This window comes from Geotrypetes seraphini, chromosome 1 (genome assembly GCF_902459505.1).
Source record: "Geotrypetes seraphini chromosome 1, aGeoSer1.1, whole genome shotgun sequence".
NCBI lineage: Eukaryota > Metazoa > Chordata > Amphibia > Gymnophiona > Dermophiidae > Geotrypetes > Geotrypetes seraphini.
The window spans coordinates 174,925,524-174,943,894 of NC_047084.1; the positions used below are offsets into that span (position 1 = coordinate 174,925,524).

The window sequence follows — 18,371 nt, forward strand, 5'->3', positions numbered from 1 at the left end:
GCATTTAGGGCTTCTTTTACTAAGCTGCGTTAAGGCATTTACGCGCGGAATAGCGCACGCTACAATGCCGCGCGCACTAGATGATAACGCCAGCATTGAGTTGGCGTTAGTTCTAGCTGTGTAGCACGGGATTAGCGCGATCTAATCTGCTGCATGCGCTAAAAACGCTAGCGCACCTTAGTAAAAGGAGCCCTTAGTTAAGGTAGTGTATACAAAGTTATCTCATGCCTATTCATTGTGGGTTTCCTGAAAACATTGCTGGCTTGGTGTATCCTGAAGTCTGGGTTTAGATCCACTGGACTGGGAAGAGGATACTTTAAGTGGTTTATTTATTTAAAAGATTTATAAACAATCAAAGCGATGTACAAAATCACATACACATTATTGAAACACACCAAAATCCATAACGTAAACCAAAAATTTACATTAACATTTCATAATTTACAGGTTGGAGTTCTTACTTCGTCTATAATTTCTGCAACGTCATTCCTTAAGTACGGTGCCTAGCCAGAAAATATCAATATTTCATAAAGACCTGAACAAACAATTGGGTTTTCAGTTGTTTCCTAAAATTCGTACGATCTTTATAATGTCTCATAATGCCAGGGAGTGAATTCCAAAGTTTTACACCAGGGATCTCAAAGTCCCTCCATGAGGGCCGCAATCCAGTTGGGTTTTCAGGATTTCCCCAATGAATATGCATTGAAAGCAGTGCATGCACATAGATCTCATGCATATTCATTGGGGAAATCCTGAAAACCCGACTGGATTGCGGCCCTCAAGGAGGGACTTTGAGACCCCCTGTTTTACACCCATTATTGAAAACATGGTATCCCTCATTTTCTTACAGTGAAGTCTAGTTTCGTTGTCATTCACCAGTCTCGTACCACCCTCGGATCATAACCTACGATGAGGTTGGTAGACTTCCCAGAGGTTTCGAAAACATGCTGGAGCAGAAGAATATACCACCTGGTGCATGTATTAAAGCACCTTGTGGTATAGTTGCTGGGGTATTCGAAGCCAGAGCAATTTTTTTTTTTAGAACCAGACCATTTTGGTGAAATAAACTCCCTGAGGGACTGTGGCAGGAAACAAATTACTTCTGCAGATTAGTTAAGGCATGATTGTGGCAGCTAGCTTTTGGGGACAGTGTAAGGAATGTTTGAGGATTGTATTTGATATGTTATGGTATGTGGGAGTTGGGAAAAGATTGGAATTTGGCTGATGTTTATTTGAGATTCTATTTAGTATGTGAATTGCCTTGAGCTTGTTGTAGAGACGATTAACAAATCATCATCTATAATAATAAAACCCTAGAGTGCGCATGCGTTCTTGAAAATTCATGATTCCTGGCGCCGTGAAGTGTGCTTCTGTGGCAGTATTCTATTTGACACTTCACGGCGCTTGCAAGGGGCTGGAGGCGCGTGTGGTGGCTGAAGGCGCGCGACTGTGCTCTCTCCCTGCCCGCGTCCTCGGCAGGAAACACACCTTCCGCCCTCACTCGCTGCTGCCGCTGCCGCCACTGATCCTCCTCTTCAGAGCAGCCTGCGATCGTGGCCGGCTTTAAAGAACCTCGCAGGCCGCTCTTCAACCTCAGTAACACGCTCCCTCTGATGCATGGGATCGCGTCAGAGGGAACGTGCTACCGAGTTGGAGAGCGGCCTGCTAGGTTCGCTAAAGCCGGCCACCACGATCGCAGGCTGCTTTGAAGAGGAGCAGGCCAGAAGATGCCGGGATGGAGGGAGGGTAAGAAGGGGATCAATACCGGGAGCCAGGGGGAGAGGGAAAAGGGGCTGCTTTGGGGGGAGGGGTGTGCTGGGGGAGACAGAAGGGGCCATGGATTGGGAGAGGGAAAGGGGGCTGCTTTGGGGGGGAGGTGTGCTGGGGACAGACAGCTTTGCTCTGGGGGGGAAGACAGAAGGGGCCATGGAGAGACAGGGAGAGGGAAAGGGGGCTGCTTTGGAGGGGAGGTGTGCTGGGGACAGACAGTTTTGCTCTGGGGGGGAAGACAGAAGGGGCCCTGGAGAGACAGGGAGAGGGAAAAGGGGCTGCTTTGGGGGGAGGGGTGTGCTGGGGGTGTGTCTCTCCCCCTTTTCTGGTTCTAGTTCTTGGGGTTTGGGAGGTTTACTCTTTTGACTTTTTATTTCAACAACATCGCCATCAAATAATTGGATTACTAGAAATGAGTATATAAGTTATTACATTTATTGTAACTTATAAAGTCATACAAAATTTTATATTAGATTCTATTAGTGGCTTTTTTACCCCAATTTGTATTTGCAGAAATACTTGGCAATATCAGCAGAGACCTTAGACATCTGTTCCTCCTTAATAACTGCTGATTTTTCTTCATCGGTTTCTACCAGAGCTTTAACTACAAGGGGATGCTCCCCACGTACTTGGTGCCCCATTTTAACTTAGATTGCCCATCCAGACCCTCACGCAGAGTACATCTGTTCAACCATCCAACACTGCCGTTCCAAAAGATACCTGAACAGAACACTTGCCTTCCAAGCAGGTCAACTGAATGACTGGCTGTATAATATTATCACGCACTCCTCTTCCTACCTAAGTTTCAGAAAATTAGTAAAAACAAACTTGTTTAACTGATTTGTAACCTAAGACCTGTTAAGCCTTATCTCTTCAACTCTAACTGAATTGTTTCCCAAGATCTCTCATGCCTTACCTCTGTATCCTACTCGCCTGTATTTTGATGACTTTACATTGTACCTATATTCCCTGATCGTCCAGCCCTTCTTTGTTGTAAATCGCCTCAAACTACCACGACTTTGGCGGTATATAAGAATAAAATTATTATTATTATTAATAGTTATAATTGAATGCAAGGTAGCTGATTGGGATGTAGTATGCTTTTGCTAGGTTCAGCAAGCACAACAGCAGCCAGGCATTAACCTCATGATGTGTCCTGCTGGTGGTCCTGAGAATGGCTTGTCATACATGCCATGAGAATACTTTCCATGTCCACACCAAATGCATGGCATACCTAAGCGTCTGAATGGTCGAGCAGCAATGTCTGAGGTGAAGGTTGTACAGTTCAAACTGTTCTGTTCTCAGAACTATCCACTTTCATAACTGCTATATATGGAGTGGTACATTTTTTTTTTTTTCAGTTGTTAAAATATGGAAATCATGTTGTAACATAAATAAATGCCATATTTTTATTTCATTCCTTTCCTGTGACGCTATCTTGTGCTTTAATATAAACTGTCTTTCATGGATGAAGTCAGTCTTGTGGCACTAAACCCCGTTCCCTATGTAAATAGCAATTGAGTTCCTATCCTTTAACTGCAGGTTATTAAAATGTGCGGCAAGCTTTTCCAAAGCACTTACAATGCATCAAATCCTGTGCTACTGAATAATAGTAGATATAGGGCTCCTTTTACGAAGGTGCGCTAGCATTTTTAGCGCACGCAGTGGATTAGCACGCGCTATAGTGCGCGCTAGCCAAAAAACTACCGCCTGCTCAAGAGGAGGCGGTAGCGGCTAGTGCGCGCGGCATTTTAGCGTGCGCTATTCCGGGTTTTAAGGCTCTAAAGCGCCTTCGTAAAAGGCGCCCTTGATTAAAAGGAGCAAAAAATAACAATATGCATAATTCTCTGTTTATTGAAAATGTGAAACGGATGTCACTTCCACACCCCTTTCTATAGACTCACACTTATCAAAAAAGTTTCTTCAATATTCCCTCTTGCACAAGAGCGATTATATAAAGATATAGTGCTAATCTTCAAATTAATTCTCTGTTTAGCCATATTTTAGTTTCCTGGTTCGATCGTAACAGTGGTAGCCCTGCCAGAACAAATGGGAGTGCAGGTAGCACTGGACCACAGGCAAAACTCAGATTAGCCACAAATCACGTGGCTACCTTAATACATATTGAGTTTCTAACACATAGCTTTAACACATATTTATAAATTATTTAACTTAAATGTTTTAAGCTATGTGTTAGAAACTCAATATGAAAAATTGTATGTCTGTGTATTATGTTATCCATTTTTTTATATTTTTAACAATTTGTACATCGCCTAGAATGTTGAATAGGCGATTAATCAAACTATATAATAAACTTGGAAACTTGGTAAACTACACACTGCATGATTTGATTGACTAGCTGTGCCTTTTCTTTTGATTTTGCTTTCTAATTAGGTGTTTGTTGTGTTTTTTGTTTTTTTTTTCTAGCTAAGGATGGTGATTATTGGAGGTTGCTAACGCCCGGAAACTACAAAGTGACAGCATCAGCTACAGGCTATCTGCCGGTGACTAAAAAAGTTGCCGTTCCTTTTAGTCCCGCTGTTGAAGTAAGTCATTGCTGCCTGGTGGTTAATTGTGAGCCTGGAGTACTTAATGCTGCGGGAGTGGGGGTGGGGGTGGGGGAAGAAAATGTCGCCTTGGGTTTACAATATACAAGATGTACTCTTCCATTTTGCAAAAATCTTTCCTAATTTGTTGACAATGTACAAATGGGCTGCATATTTGGATTCTATTGTATGATAAAGAAATGTTCTTATGTTAGGATACTTAGAAATAAAGACTAATAAATAAATGATATCTGTTTATTGCACTAAGGCCCAAATTCTGTAACCGGCGCCTAATGTTAGGTACCTATTTTGGAGGCGCCTATCTAAATTGAATAGAAGGTCAATTAAGCTTTTTAATCAGCAATAATTGAAACTTAGGCGCCTATCAAGATAGAGTGATTTTGTAACAAGGCGCCTCTAAAAATTTAGGCGGCCTTCAAAAAAATAGGCACTATGCATGTTAGGCATGGGCGTGGCTACGTGTTAGGCGCTTTGTTACAGAATCGCTGCTCTTAAACATGCTTAAGCGCGCGTATGTCCGCCTAACTTTTAGTTGTGCCTAGAGCTGGCCTATATGTTGGGCGCCTCCAAAATAGGTGCCGCTCAGTGTGATTCACTAAACAGCAGCCAATTTTACTTGAATTGCGCTGAACGGTGCCTAATTCGGCGCCTAACTTTTGGGCACTTCTTATAGAATTTGCCCCTAAGGGCTAGGCTTACTAGAGCTGCACTGTCACATCAAAGCATGCCAAAGCTGTTAATATGTGTTAATAAATTGGTCCCATTGCATAAAATTGGATCTTTTGTAAAGAACATGCATATGTGTGTTAACATGCAAAAACGCAGTAATGCACTTTAGTAGGGTTACCAGACGTCGGGGGAAACCCGAACATGTTCTCTGTGTAGAAGACTGTCTGGGTGTCCAGAGGGATTTCCAAAATCTGGAAGTTTGACTGGGTTTTAGAGGGCCTCTGCACATACACAGATGTCGACTCGAACGCATGCATGTGATGTCATCACGTTGATGTCCGTGCATGCACAGATGCTCTCCAGGTGTGTTCCTGATCTCGAGGAGGTTTGTGTGGGGTTCGGTGTGGATTGGGGCAGGGCGGGGCTGGGGTGGAATGGGCCGAGGCCAGGTATCCTCTTTTTTTTTTAATGGAGGAAATCTGGCAATCCTACATTTTAGTAAATCTAGCCTTAACAATACATTTGTGATTAACCTTCAATAATTATGCTCCCTTCATCAGGTTATTGCATGCAATGTACCGTATTTTCACGCAAATAACACGCACCCGTATAAAACGCGCACACGTGTATAGCGCGCAGAAATCACGATGATAAGCACAAAAACTTTGGTATAACGCGCTCACGATTATACCGCGCATGCTGCCCGACTCTCCGTTCACCCCCCTGACTTCCGTGCACTGCCCCGCCTCTCCGTGCGCTGTCCCGACTCTCCGTTCACCCCCCCCTGACTTCCGTGCACTGCCCTGCCTCTCCGTGCGCTGTCCCGACTCTCCGTTCACCCCCCATGACTTCCGTGCACTGCCCCGACTTTCCGTGCGCTGTCCCGACTCTCCGTTCACCCCCCCCTGACTTCCGTGCACTGCCCTGACTTTCCGTGCGCTGTCCCGACTCTCCGTTCACCCCCCCTGACTTCCGTGCACTGTCCCCCCTTGAAGGTCTGTCCCCATCCTGAAAGCCTGATGCCCCCCCCCCCGACGTCCGATACATCCCTCCCCCCGAAGGACCGCCGACTCCCCAACAATATCGGGCCAGGAGGGAGCCCAAATCCTCCTGGCCACGGCGACCCCCTAACCCCACCCCGCACTACATTACGGGCAGGAGGGATCCCAGGCCCTCCTGCCCTCGACGCAAACCCCCCTCCCCCCCAACGACCGCCCCCCCCCAAGAACCTCCGACCGCCCCCCCAGCCGACCCGCGACCCCCCTGGCGACCCCCACGACCCCCCCACCCCCCTTCCCCGTACCTTTGGTAGTTGGCCGGACAGACGGGAGCCAAACCCGCCTGTCCGGCAGGCAGCCAACGAAGGAATGAGGCCGGATTGGCCCATCCATCCTAAAGCTCCGCCTACTGGTGGGACCTAAGGCGCGTGGGCCAATCAGAATAGGCCCTGGAGCCTTAGGTCCCACCTGGGGGCGCGGCCTGAGGCACATGGTCGGGTTGGGCCCATGTGCCTCAGGCCGCGCCCCCAGGTGGGACCTAAGGCTCCAGGGCCTATTCTGATTGGCCCACGCGCCTTAGGTCCCACCAGTAGGCGGAGCTTTAGGATGGATGGGCCAATCCGGCCTCATTCCTTCGTTGGCTGCCTGCCGGACAGGCGGGTTTGGCTCCCGTCTGTCCGGCCAACTACCAAAGGTACGGGGAAGGGGGGTGGGGGGGTCGTGGGGGTCGCCAGGGGGATCGCGGGTCGGCTGGGGGGCGGTCGGAGGTTCTTGGGGGGGGGCGGTCGTTGGGGGGGAGGGGGGTTTGCGTCGAGGGCAGGAGGGCCTGGGATCCCTCCTGCCCGTAATGTAGTGCGGGGTGGGGTTAGGGGGTCGCCGTGGCCAGGAGGGTTTGGGCTCCCTTCTGGCCCAACTACCAAAGGTACGGGGAAGGGGGGTGGGGGGTCGTGGGGGTCGCCAGGGGGGTCGCGGGTCGGCTGGGGGGGGGCGGTCGGAGGTTCTTGGGGGGGGGCGATCGTTGGAGGGAGGGGGGTTTGCGTCGAGGGCAGGAGGGCCTGGGATCCCTCCTGCCCGTAATGTAGTGCGGGGTGGGGTTAGGGGGTCGCCGTGGCCAGGAGGGTTTGGGCTCCCTTCTGGCCCAACTACCAAAGGTACGGGGAAGGGGGGTGGGGGGTTGTGGGGGTCGCTGGGGGAGGCGGTCGGAGGTTCTTGGGGGGGGGCGATCGTTGGAGGGAGGGGGGTTTGCGTCGAGGGCAGGAGGGCCTGGGATCCCTCCTGCCCGTAATGTAGTGCGGGGTGGGGTTAGGGGGTCGCCGTGGCCAGGAGGGTTTGGGCTCCCTTCTGGCCCGATATTGTCGGGAAGTCGGCGGTCCTTCGGGGTGGGGGTGCGAGTGGTCCTGCCGGGGGGGGGGGGATGTATCGTACGTCGGGGAGTCGGCCGGGCAAGAGGGCTTGGGCTCCCTCTTGCTCCGATCGTGGATGCGGGTGCGGGTGGGAGCGCGTGCGAGCGGTCGTTCGGGATGGGGGTGCGAGCGGTCCTGCTGGGGGGGTGAATCGGGCGTCGGGCAGGGGTGGGAACTATGTTTTAAAACTTTTGTATACCGCGCTCACGCATATAACGCGCGAGGGGTATGCGCGGTAGGTAAAAACGCGTATAACGCGCGCGTTATATGCGTGAAAATACGGTATATACAGTTAGTCTGATGAAGATGTGATAGTTCTCAAATACTAGCTATAAACAAATATTAAGCTAGTATGCTTCCACAAAGAGTTCAGTCTTCTCATACCTACAAATGAATTTATTATGCAGCATTTCATTATCCTTTTTGTCATCTTTCTTGGCATCCTTTATCATTAACTCTGTTCTTCACCATTGCCAGCTCCTGATCCTGCATTTGGTATCTTGATTCTCTACATGCTTTGAACATACATCCTGATATGGTGCATTATTCTTCCTCTCCGGCCATATGTATCAATTTATTGCCTGCTCATGCATCGTTTTGAGGATATTCCATTTAACATAGCAAACAATATTAGGACAAAAACAATAAAACAGAGCAGATAAGTATAGGAATAAAAATCAACTGAAAATTAGTTGAAAAAATGAACTTAATGTATTGAAGAAATACAAAGAATTGGAAAAAGGATTCAATTTTCACTGCATCTACTCATCACCAGCAGCAAAGACATGCTGTATCTACTTAGAAAAGTCAAAGCTGAAAGTCCTAACATGAGATTAGAACTGAACATAAACAAGACGAAGATCACGAACACAGAAAATGATAAAGTTTTTTGAGCTTGAAGGTGATAGAATAGAAGTTGTAAAGGATTTCAATCTCCTGAGCTTTCTTGAATACAAGAAGCAACTACCAGAATAACACTTGGTCGATCTTAAATGAAGGCTCTCAACAAAGTATTCAAAGGCAAGGACATAACACTCCAAATAAAGATCAGACTTGTCTATGCTCTCATTTTCTCGGTGATCAATTATGAATATGAAAGTTGGACACTACAGAAACAAGACAGAAAGAAAATTGACTCATTTGAGCTTTGGTGCTGGAGAAGGATTTTATCATTTTATGCATGGACCGCCAGAAGAATTAACAAATCGATTCTGGAAGAGATCAAACTGGCTATGTTACTCGAAGCCCAAATGATGAAGGTACAACTGTCTTATTTGGTCATACTGTCAGAAGAGAAAGATCATTGGGGAAGGACATCGTGTTTAGGAAGATCGAAGGAACTAGGCAAAGAGGATGACCTGCAATCAGAAGGCCAAATTAATTTTTGGAAGACATAAATATGATCATGCCTCTCCATTGTTGAGGTTACTTCATTGGCTTCCTATTTACTGGAAAATTCAATTTAAATGTGCCAATGTAATTTTTAAAATTTTACAAGGAATTTTTTAGCCTTTATTACCTCTATCATTTAACTCTCTTCGGTTTCACACTACCAGGAATACACATAAATTTAAATTGCTTTTCCCTTCTGTTAAAGGGATTAAAACCCTAGGCAAATTCTCACATTCCTTAGCCTATTCCTTGGTAAAAGTTTGGAATGATCTTCCCTCGATTATCAGAATGTCATTATCTCTATCACTTTTTAGGAAAAATCTAAAAACTTATCTCTTTCAGAGATTCTTAACTGAGGACTGATCTAATTTATTGAAAATTTTTCTATTACCTTCATTTTTGTTTTATATTATATTCTTTTAAACTTTGTTAACTGGCTCGAGTCCTTGCTGGAATGATCCGGTATATAATATGGAAATTAGATTAGATTAAATTAGAAGGCTGGACACGTTGAAAACAATCATAGGGATGACACTGGAGGACCTTACCAGACTAGCACAAAACTGATTTCGTTTTAGATCTGTTATTCATCAAGTCGCTAGGACTCAAACACGAGCCAGTGGCACTAACTAACTGTTCAGCTTGGCCTCTATAAGTCCTTGGTAGCACCAATGTGTTCCTAAAGTTATTCACAATGCTGTGAATTACTATCAAATTCCTCTAGGATGGAACTGCAGGAGTACACCAGGCTCTTTTCAAAGCTTCCTGAGGCTGCATATACTTCAGTCATTCTGTAGCTCTAGTCACTTCAGCTTCTAACAGGACAAACACTGATTTCAGGCCATCCAAAACATTTTTTTAGCTTAATATTGACTGCATTTTTTATATATTGCAGATTGTAGGAACAATTTAGATGTTGCAGGTAGGCTAATATAGTGTAGTTCACACCTGACTCCCGTCAAACTGACAGCAATAGGGGGGATGAGGACATTGATAAGTTTATATTATAGGAGCACACTCTATTAAGATAAGTTTGATCTTATAAGTTTTGTTATGACAATTGAATATAAAAATTTTGGGGAGAGGTTTTTTTTAAGGATTGATGAAAGAAACTGGAACCCAAAATATACAGGCTTAATTCATGAAAAGATTACATGTTGCCTGTTTGGATTACTGAGATCCTTTTCCTCCCAATTTATTATATTTCACTGACTTGAAGTAAGACTCATATTAAGTTATGAGCCCCTACACTCTCCCAGTGGTCACTGACCCCCTCCCACCCCTCACTCCCAAAATCTGAATGAAAGAGTACATACCTGTCTCTAGAACATCAGCATCAGGGAATGGGAAAGCCTAGTAGAGCATCACTCATGTGTCTTAAGGAGTGAGTGGGCTAGTAAGCCATAGAGTGGGCTAGTAAGTCATAGAGAGGAGGACCCAGGCCCATAAGCCACTCTAACCATTATATTTATGGTGGAAAGTGTGAGCCCATCAAAATCCTAGTATACTTCCATATACTGTAGGTGCTACCTTCAACCTTAAGGGCTATTGGGGAGGTAGACAGGTGATTATAGTAGGTTTTGGGGGAGATTTTGAGTGCTCATACATTATAAGGGAGTTATGGAGAGATGTACTTGTGGTACCCTTTATGTGAAGTTCATGGCAATGCTCGCTTAAGGTGCCCCACCGCTCTGTGTATCCAGTCCATTACAATACTGGCCCCTCCCATGTCCAAATGGTCTGGATTAGAATGTTTTGAACTTGGATGGTTTTGTGGTCGAAAATGGCAAACAAAGTTGGACATCCTAAGATTGGATGTCCTGGAGGCCAAGATGTCTAAGTAGGTGGTTTTAAAAAAAATCGGCCATCTTGAGGTGGTTTTGAAAATTGCCATTTCTCCACCTCCAACTTCGAACGTCTTGTGGGTAACATCCAAAGTCGAACATAGAGATTATATTAAAAAGGCCCCCTTTGTCTCGTTAATCCATGCTTATGTATAGGCTCTGTCATTTTGTTCTTTATAATAGTCTTTACCACCTTTGGTAATTATTCTTTTCCTGGGTATTTCCTAACCCATGCCTGACCCAGCCTTAATGTCCATCCAGACGAGAGTGGTAGCTTGACAGCCATTGCCACATTTTACATAAAATGGTCTCTGGTGAAAGAAGGGATTCCTTTGATGCAGCAGGTGGTGATCCTCCAGGCATTTTGAAAGGTTCCTCATGTACCATGTCTTTGGAAACAATCTGGGAAAAGTTGACCGATAGGAAATGTGCAGCCTAGAAATTGATTGAATATGGTGCCAAAGAACTCTGTTAAGGCAAGTAAATGGACTGTCTCTTTAGCTGTGCAACTCTTTAAGCGGTGCATAATGTTGCTGGGGGTCCCTCACATGAATGATAACCTTAGGGTTAGGCTGCCCTTTATAGCCAGTAGCCATGTGATAAGAGCAAAAGAATTGCCAGACTGGGATAGACTGAAGGTCCATCATGCCTAGTATCCTGTTTCCAACAGTGGCCAGGTCACAAGTACCTGGCAAGATCCCAAGTAGAACAGCAGATTTTAAACTGCTTATCCCAGGAATAAGCAGTAGATTTCCCCCAGTTCATCTTAATAATAGCTTTCAGACTTCTCCTTTAGGAAATTATTCAAACCTTTTTAAACCCTGCTAAGTTAATTGCTTTCACCACATTCTCTGGCAACAAATTTGAGTTTAGTTACACATTGAGTGAAGAAATATTTTCTCTAGTTTATTTTAAATCTACTACTTAGTTAGCTTCATCGCATGCCCCTTAGTCCTAGTATTTTTGGAAAGAGTAAACAAATGATTCACATCTACCCGCTGCACTCCAGTTAGTATTTTATAGACCTCTATCATATCTCCTCTGAGCCATCTCTTCTCTAGGCTGAAAAGCCGAGCCATTTTAACCTTTCCTCATAGGGAAGTCATCCCATCCCTGTTATCATTTTCATTGCCCTTCTCTGTGCCTTTTCTTATTCCGCTATTCAGTATCTCTTTTGAAATGTAGTGACAGGAATTACACACGGTATTCGAGGAACAGCTGCACCATAGAGCGATAGATACAAACGCATTATAACATTTTCATTTGTTTTCCATTCCTTTCCAGATAAATCCCAACATTCTGTTTGCTTTCTTAGTTGCAGCCGCACACTGAGCTGAGGGTTTCAATGTATCCTCAACGATGACACCTAGATCCTTTTCCTGGGCATTGACTCCTAATGTGAAACCCTGCATCACATAACTATTGTTTGGGGTCCTCTTTCCCACATGCATCATTTTGCACTTGCTCACATCTGCCGATTTGATGCCCCGTCTCCCAGTCTCACAAGGTCCTTTTGTGATTTAACAACTTTGAGTCATCAGAAAATGTAATTATCTCACTAATTATTCCGGTCTCTAGACCATCGATAAATATATTAAGGGGGACTTGTATACCACCTTTTTGTAGTTACACAACCACACTCAAAGTGGCTTAAATATATACCAGTACTTATTTTGTACTTGGGGTAATGGAATATTAAGTGACCTCCCCAGGGTCACAAGAAGCAGCCCTGGGATTTGATCCTACAACCTCTGGGTGTAGAGGCAGCAGCTCTACTACTGGGCCACTCTTTACCTATATTAGAATCAGCGGTCCCAGCAAAGATCCCTGGGGAACCCTAATATATATTTACCATTTCCATTGAGAATATTGACCATTTAAACCTACTCTCTGTTTTTTATCTTTCAACCAGTTCTTAATCTATAATAGGATGTTAACTCTTATCCCATGACTTTCTAATTTCCTCAGAAGTCTTTCAAGAGGTACCTTATGCCTTATGAAAATCCAAATACCTACTAATCTCTTGGACCCGATATTACCATAGTAGTAGTAGTAGTTTTTTGTTTGTTGTTTCTAGGTCCCTTGGTTTTGTGTTTTGATTTTGCTATATATTTTTCCATTCTTAATAAAATCAAGACTGACAAAGGCTTAATTGGCAAATGTATTCTTCAATTAGATGGTATTATTCTACTAAAGTACTAGTGTTCCTTGCCTTCTCCTTAGGGCAACTGAGCAATATTTTTGTGTGTTTTTCATTGATTGAGAGAACCAAGTGGAATTAAATGATACCAAATAAATTAAGTTAACAGTTTTTAGTAAAATGAGATATTGGAATATTGATGGTCTGTTCCCCTTAAAAATATTGCTTTAACGTGTTAAAATTTGAGACGAAGAGCATTAAGAAACTGAGAAGACAATATTATTGTCTCAAACATTTTTGATGATCTATATAAGAACATAAGAATTGCCGCTTCTGGGTCAGACCAGTGGTCCATCGTGCCCAGCAGTCCGCTCACGTGGCGGACCTTAGGTCAAAGACCAGTTTCCTATTTTACTTTAGAGGCATTAAAAATTGGTTATTAAGAGTAGCACAAAATATCAGAGCAATGTAGTTCCTCATGTCTGAAAGCATGACTATTTTTGTCACTAGAGGGCACCCTTTACCTTTGTTGAATTCTTTATATTCTGCACCTAAAAGAGAATTCAATACAAAACTACCATCTACATCACTGTTTCCTAGTTCTGTTCAGGAAGCACAGCTAACTGATTGGATTTTTATCATAACCACACTGGTGAGGTGGGCACTGGTGGGATGCGTTTGCAGACATGGAGACCCAGGGTATACTAATATATTTTAGGTATATTCAGTATGAACTTTCTGTGCCTTCAGGAAAGAGATAGGAAATGAGTATAACATGCTTTCATATACATTTAATTTTATCTTTCTTGATTGTTTTCAAACCCCTCTCATCTAACAATCGTTGCAGCAAGATCCTACATGGCATCCTTCCTCCCATTATCCCACTCTTTTGGAATTCCTCAAACCTACACTCCACCAGACCCTCCCAAAAACTGAAACTATCATTCCCTTCTATAAAAGGTATATCCCGCGCAGGAAAACTTGGAATATCCCTCCCCTTTAGAACCACAGAACTCTGGAACAACCTCTCATCCCCGCTCAGAAATTCAAGCTCCTTCCAATCCTTCCGCAAACACTTGAAAACTTTTCAAAAATCTAATCACCTCTTGTTCTCCAGTATCCTGTCCCTCTCTATCTCCTTAGTCCCTCTCCTATATCCCCTCATTGTAGATCCTTTCCTCTTAACTCTGTAAACCGTACCGAGCTCTGCGCTGCGGAGATGGCGCGGTATACAAACCCAAGGTTTAGTTTAGTTTAGAAAACATATCTGTCAATGTTAATTAAAAAGGAAACTCTCCTAGAAGGAATGGCAAGACGGTGATGTGACTGTTGCTGAAAGCGGCAGCATTTGCTTGAGGTTACTCTTTTACCAATTTCTTCAGCATTATGCTTCATACAAAGAGAAAAGGGGTAGACAAAGCAGTACCTTTCCCAGTGATGGCCTCCTCCCCAGTTCAACAGAAGCTGGATCGCTTCGCCATTAGGACCTCATCGACACAGCCCGAAGAGTTGTGCTCAGCTGTAGAGTCTGAAGAGGGAGCGCCTAATGCCCTTCATTATTGCCTCTGGGAACTAATCTGCCTCCTTGTCTGGTAGGAGTGATGGCGTGGGGAGCAGTTGCCCTGAATGTGTAAGTCTCAGATCAAGACGTTGTGGGTGAAAGTCTCCAATCGTTGTATCAACTAGCCGATGAAGTCATCGTGGGAATCAGGATATTTTCTGAAGTTTCAAAGAAGGCAAAGCTAGAACATATCTGGGAAATCCTCTTGCATTTAGATTCCATAGTTTCCAACTCATTTAAAGAGGTAAATGCTATTAAAACTGAAGATCATGCTAAGACTGTAGATAGTACGAAGCTAGATTGTTCCACTCTGATCCAACAACTTAAAGATGTTAACAAATTGGAAGAGGTAGATGCAACAATGATTAAGCTTTTGATTCACAAAAAAATAAAGCAATTAGAGAATTATTCTCCCCCCCCCCCCTTTTATCAAGCTACGCTTCCAAGCAGTGCGAGCTAAATGTTGAGCTGCCATAGGAGACTAAATTTACATCTACTGAATTTTCCAAAGCCTGCTGGTATACTTCCTGGTGAAGTGTTTAAGAGAGATTTGATTGAATTATTTCTCCACTGAATAAAGTATACTTCATACCGAATTCCGCTAAAAATCCTCCATGGGATTTACTGGTTACACCGACAGAAGATGGAGGACTTGACCTGAATAATCTATCAGCAGTTTTGGAAGAATCTATCTTTGAAGTAACAAAAAAAATCAACGCTGATAGTAACATTTCTTTTTGAACAAGACTTAATATGTTGAGATCCTAGTTTCATAATCCTCAGGCTCAAATTCATGGCCAAAAAATTATGGTCTACCCTGGCAATAATAAACAGCTCACTCAGGAAAGGAGGAAGTTTTTTTTCGGTCATGAGACAGGAAAAAAAAGATATAGGAGCGTCTTTTTTGTTAGCCTACACCTGTAAATGCATTGTTATACATGGAGGAATAAAATATGTATTTTTTTGTACCAGAACAGCCTAGAACATTTATGGCTATGAAGAAGATAGTGGCTAGGGAAAACAGATCGTAGTTGTTATGATTATTTGGTGAGGTTATTATGATCACATTAAGCATAATTTGAAATGTAATGATTTTTCCTAAGATGTCCCTGTAATGGCTTATAGTTTTACTTCCCTCATTTTCTTCATTTTGGGGGTCTAAGAAAGATACAAACAGTGATGTTTATGCTTCTTTAAAGTGTTTTATTTCTATGTTTAACAAGTTTTTGTATGCTTGTGATTATGTGAATTATAAATAAAACTTTTAAAAAAAGGTAAAACACTCCTTATTGTTGTCTCATTTTTCCAAACAGAATTGTCTTAGGAAAGCCACTTGGTTTTCTTAACATTGACTTTGGTATATTTACGTGTTCAGCCTTTATTGTAAATTTTCAAAAAAGCAAATTTGGAAAAATAGAGCATTAGTTTCAAAGTTGGTGGCCGAAATATAAACAACCTGCGCTATGCAGATGATACAACGGTCATCACCAGCAGCAAAGAAGACATGCTGTATCTACTGAGAAGAGTCAAAGTCGAAAGTCATAACCGGAATTAGAACTAAACATAAACTAGATGAAGATCATGAACACAGAAAACTATGAAGATTTTGAGTTTGAATGCGATAGAATAGAAGTAAAGGATTTCCTGGGCTCTTTCATAAACAAAAAAGCAACTAGCAGGGAAGAAATATTTTGCAGAATAACTCTGGGTCGCTCTTCAATGAAGGCTCTTGACAAAGTATTCAAAGGTAAGAAAATAACACTCCAAACGAAGCCCAGACTTGTCCATGCATTCATTTTCTCAATGGAAAGTTACAGATGCAGAAGCTGGACTCTACGGGAAAAAAAAACAGAAAGAAGATTGATTCGTTTGTGCTTTGGTTCTGGAGAAAGATTTTATGTGTGCCATAGACCGCCAGAAGAGCTAACAAATTGATTCTAGAAGAGATCAAATAGGCTATGTCACTCTAAGCCCAAAAGTTGAAGTTACGACTGTCTTATTTTGGTCACACTGTAAGAAGAGAGAGATCATTGGAGAAGGACAATATGTTTGAGAAGATTGAAAACCAGGTGAAGAGGACGACCTGCAATCAGATGGCTGGACATGTTGAAAACAACCATGGGGATGATGCTGGAGGCCTTACCGGACTAGAACAAAACCGATCTCTTTTTAGATCTGTAACTCATCAAGTCACTAGGACTTAATACTGGCACCTAACATATTTGTTCAAGGAGACACTTCTGAGAGGGAGCTTTGAGAATATACATTTGCATTTGTGGTACCTGGATGCTATATAGCCTTTCACATGAAATTCATTTCGTTGGCTGAACCATCTATGTATGCACTAAGAAAATTTGTCAGAAACTTGGGTGAAAGTCCAAAGTTCATTATGGCCATGAAACATGTTGCCATGAAAGGAAATACAGCAAAACTGGTCAAAGGTGCTTACAAGTGACACCAAAACTGCTCATAATTTATGGTGCACCAGAGACATGGCTCCCACCTGCTAAAGTGCTGCCAAAGGAACAACCCTTTTATGTGCCTATTTGGGCACAACTTTCAGTGGGGTTTACTCCTATGTATAATTAAGTTGATAGGTGGGAGTTGAATTATGTGTTGGGGGGGGGGGTTAAATTATGGTGGGGAGAATAACATAGTAACATAGTAGATGACGGCAGATAAAGACCCGAATGTCCATCCAGTCTGCCCAACCTGATTCAATTTAAATTTTTTATTTTTTTTTCTTCTTAGCTATTTCTGGACAAGAATCCAAAGCTTTACCCGGTACTGTGCTTGGGTTCCAACTGTCGAAATCTCTGTTAAGACTTACTCCAGCCCATCTACACCCTCCCAGCCATTGAAGCCCTCCCCTGCCCATCCTCCACCAAACGGCCATACACAGACACAGCAAGTCTGCCCAGTAACTGGTCTAATTCAATATTTAATATTATTTTCTGATTCTAAATCTTCTGTGTTCATCCCACGCTTCTTTGAAATCAGTTACAGTTTTACTCTCCACCACCTCTCTCGGGAACGCATTCCAGGCATCCACTACCCTCTCCATAAAGTAGAATTTCCTAACATTGCCCCTGAATCTACCACCCCTCAACCTCAAATTATGTCCTCTGGTTTTACCATTTTTATGTTTATGTTTATGTTTATTTTATTAATTTGATGAATCGCCTATCCATAATTTACTAAGCGATTTACAATAAGATATATAAGCATTTTAAAAAACATACAAATAATATTAAGTAAAAGGTAAAAAACAGACTCATAAACAGACGAAAACAAGAAGACGTAATGATAAAAGGGGAAAAGTTACATAATAAATGTTTTGAAAAGAAGAAGGGGAACATTCAAGGAAAAAACATAAGGATGGATGACTGAACTACAGTAATTAAAAGTATTTGTGTTAAAAGATTTTATTCTACATTAATACCTTTCAAGTATTTGAACGTCTGAATCATATCTCCCCTCTCTCTCCTTTCCTCTAGGGTATACATATTCAAGGCTTCCAGTCTCTCCTCATACATCTTCTGGCGCAAGCCTCTTATCATTTTCATCGCCCTCCTCTGGACCGCCTCAAGTCTTCTTATGTCTTTCGCCAGATACGTTCTCCAAAACTGAACACAATACTCCAAGTGGGGCCTCACCAATGACCTGTACAGGGGCGTCAACACCTTCTTCCTTCTACTGACTACGCCTCTCTTTATACAGCCCAGCATCCTTCTGGCAGCAGCCACTGCCTTGTCACACTGTTTTTTCGCCTTTAGATCTTCGGACACTATAACCCCAAGGTCCCTCTCCCCGTCCGTGCATATCAGCTTCTCTCCTCCCAGCATATATGGTTCCTTCCTATTATTAATCCCCAAATGCATTACTCTGCATTTCTTTGCATTGAATTTTAGTTGCCAGGCATTAGACCATTCCTCTAACTTTTGCAGATCCTTTTTCATATTTTCCACTCCCTCTTTGGTGTCTACTCTGTTACAAATCTTGGTATCATCTGCAAAAAGGCACACTT

The 18,371-nt window shown here is 43.1% G+C and overlaps 1 protein-coding gene across 1 annotated transcript in view; it reads left to right on the plus strand.

The window, feature by feature from the left end:
- Positions 1-18,371, plus strand: part of CPE (carboxypeptidase E) — a 139,095-nt gene that overhangs the window by 102,867 nt on the left and 17,857 nt on the right. Inside the window, exon 8 of the mRNA XM_033941901.1 lies at positions 4,198-4,316. Within this exon, the coding sequence (XP_033797792.1) occupies positions 4,198-4,316 (119 nt within the window). The remainder of the gene's footprint in view (positions 1-4,197; positions 4,317-18,371) is intronic.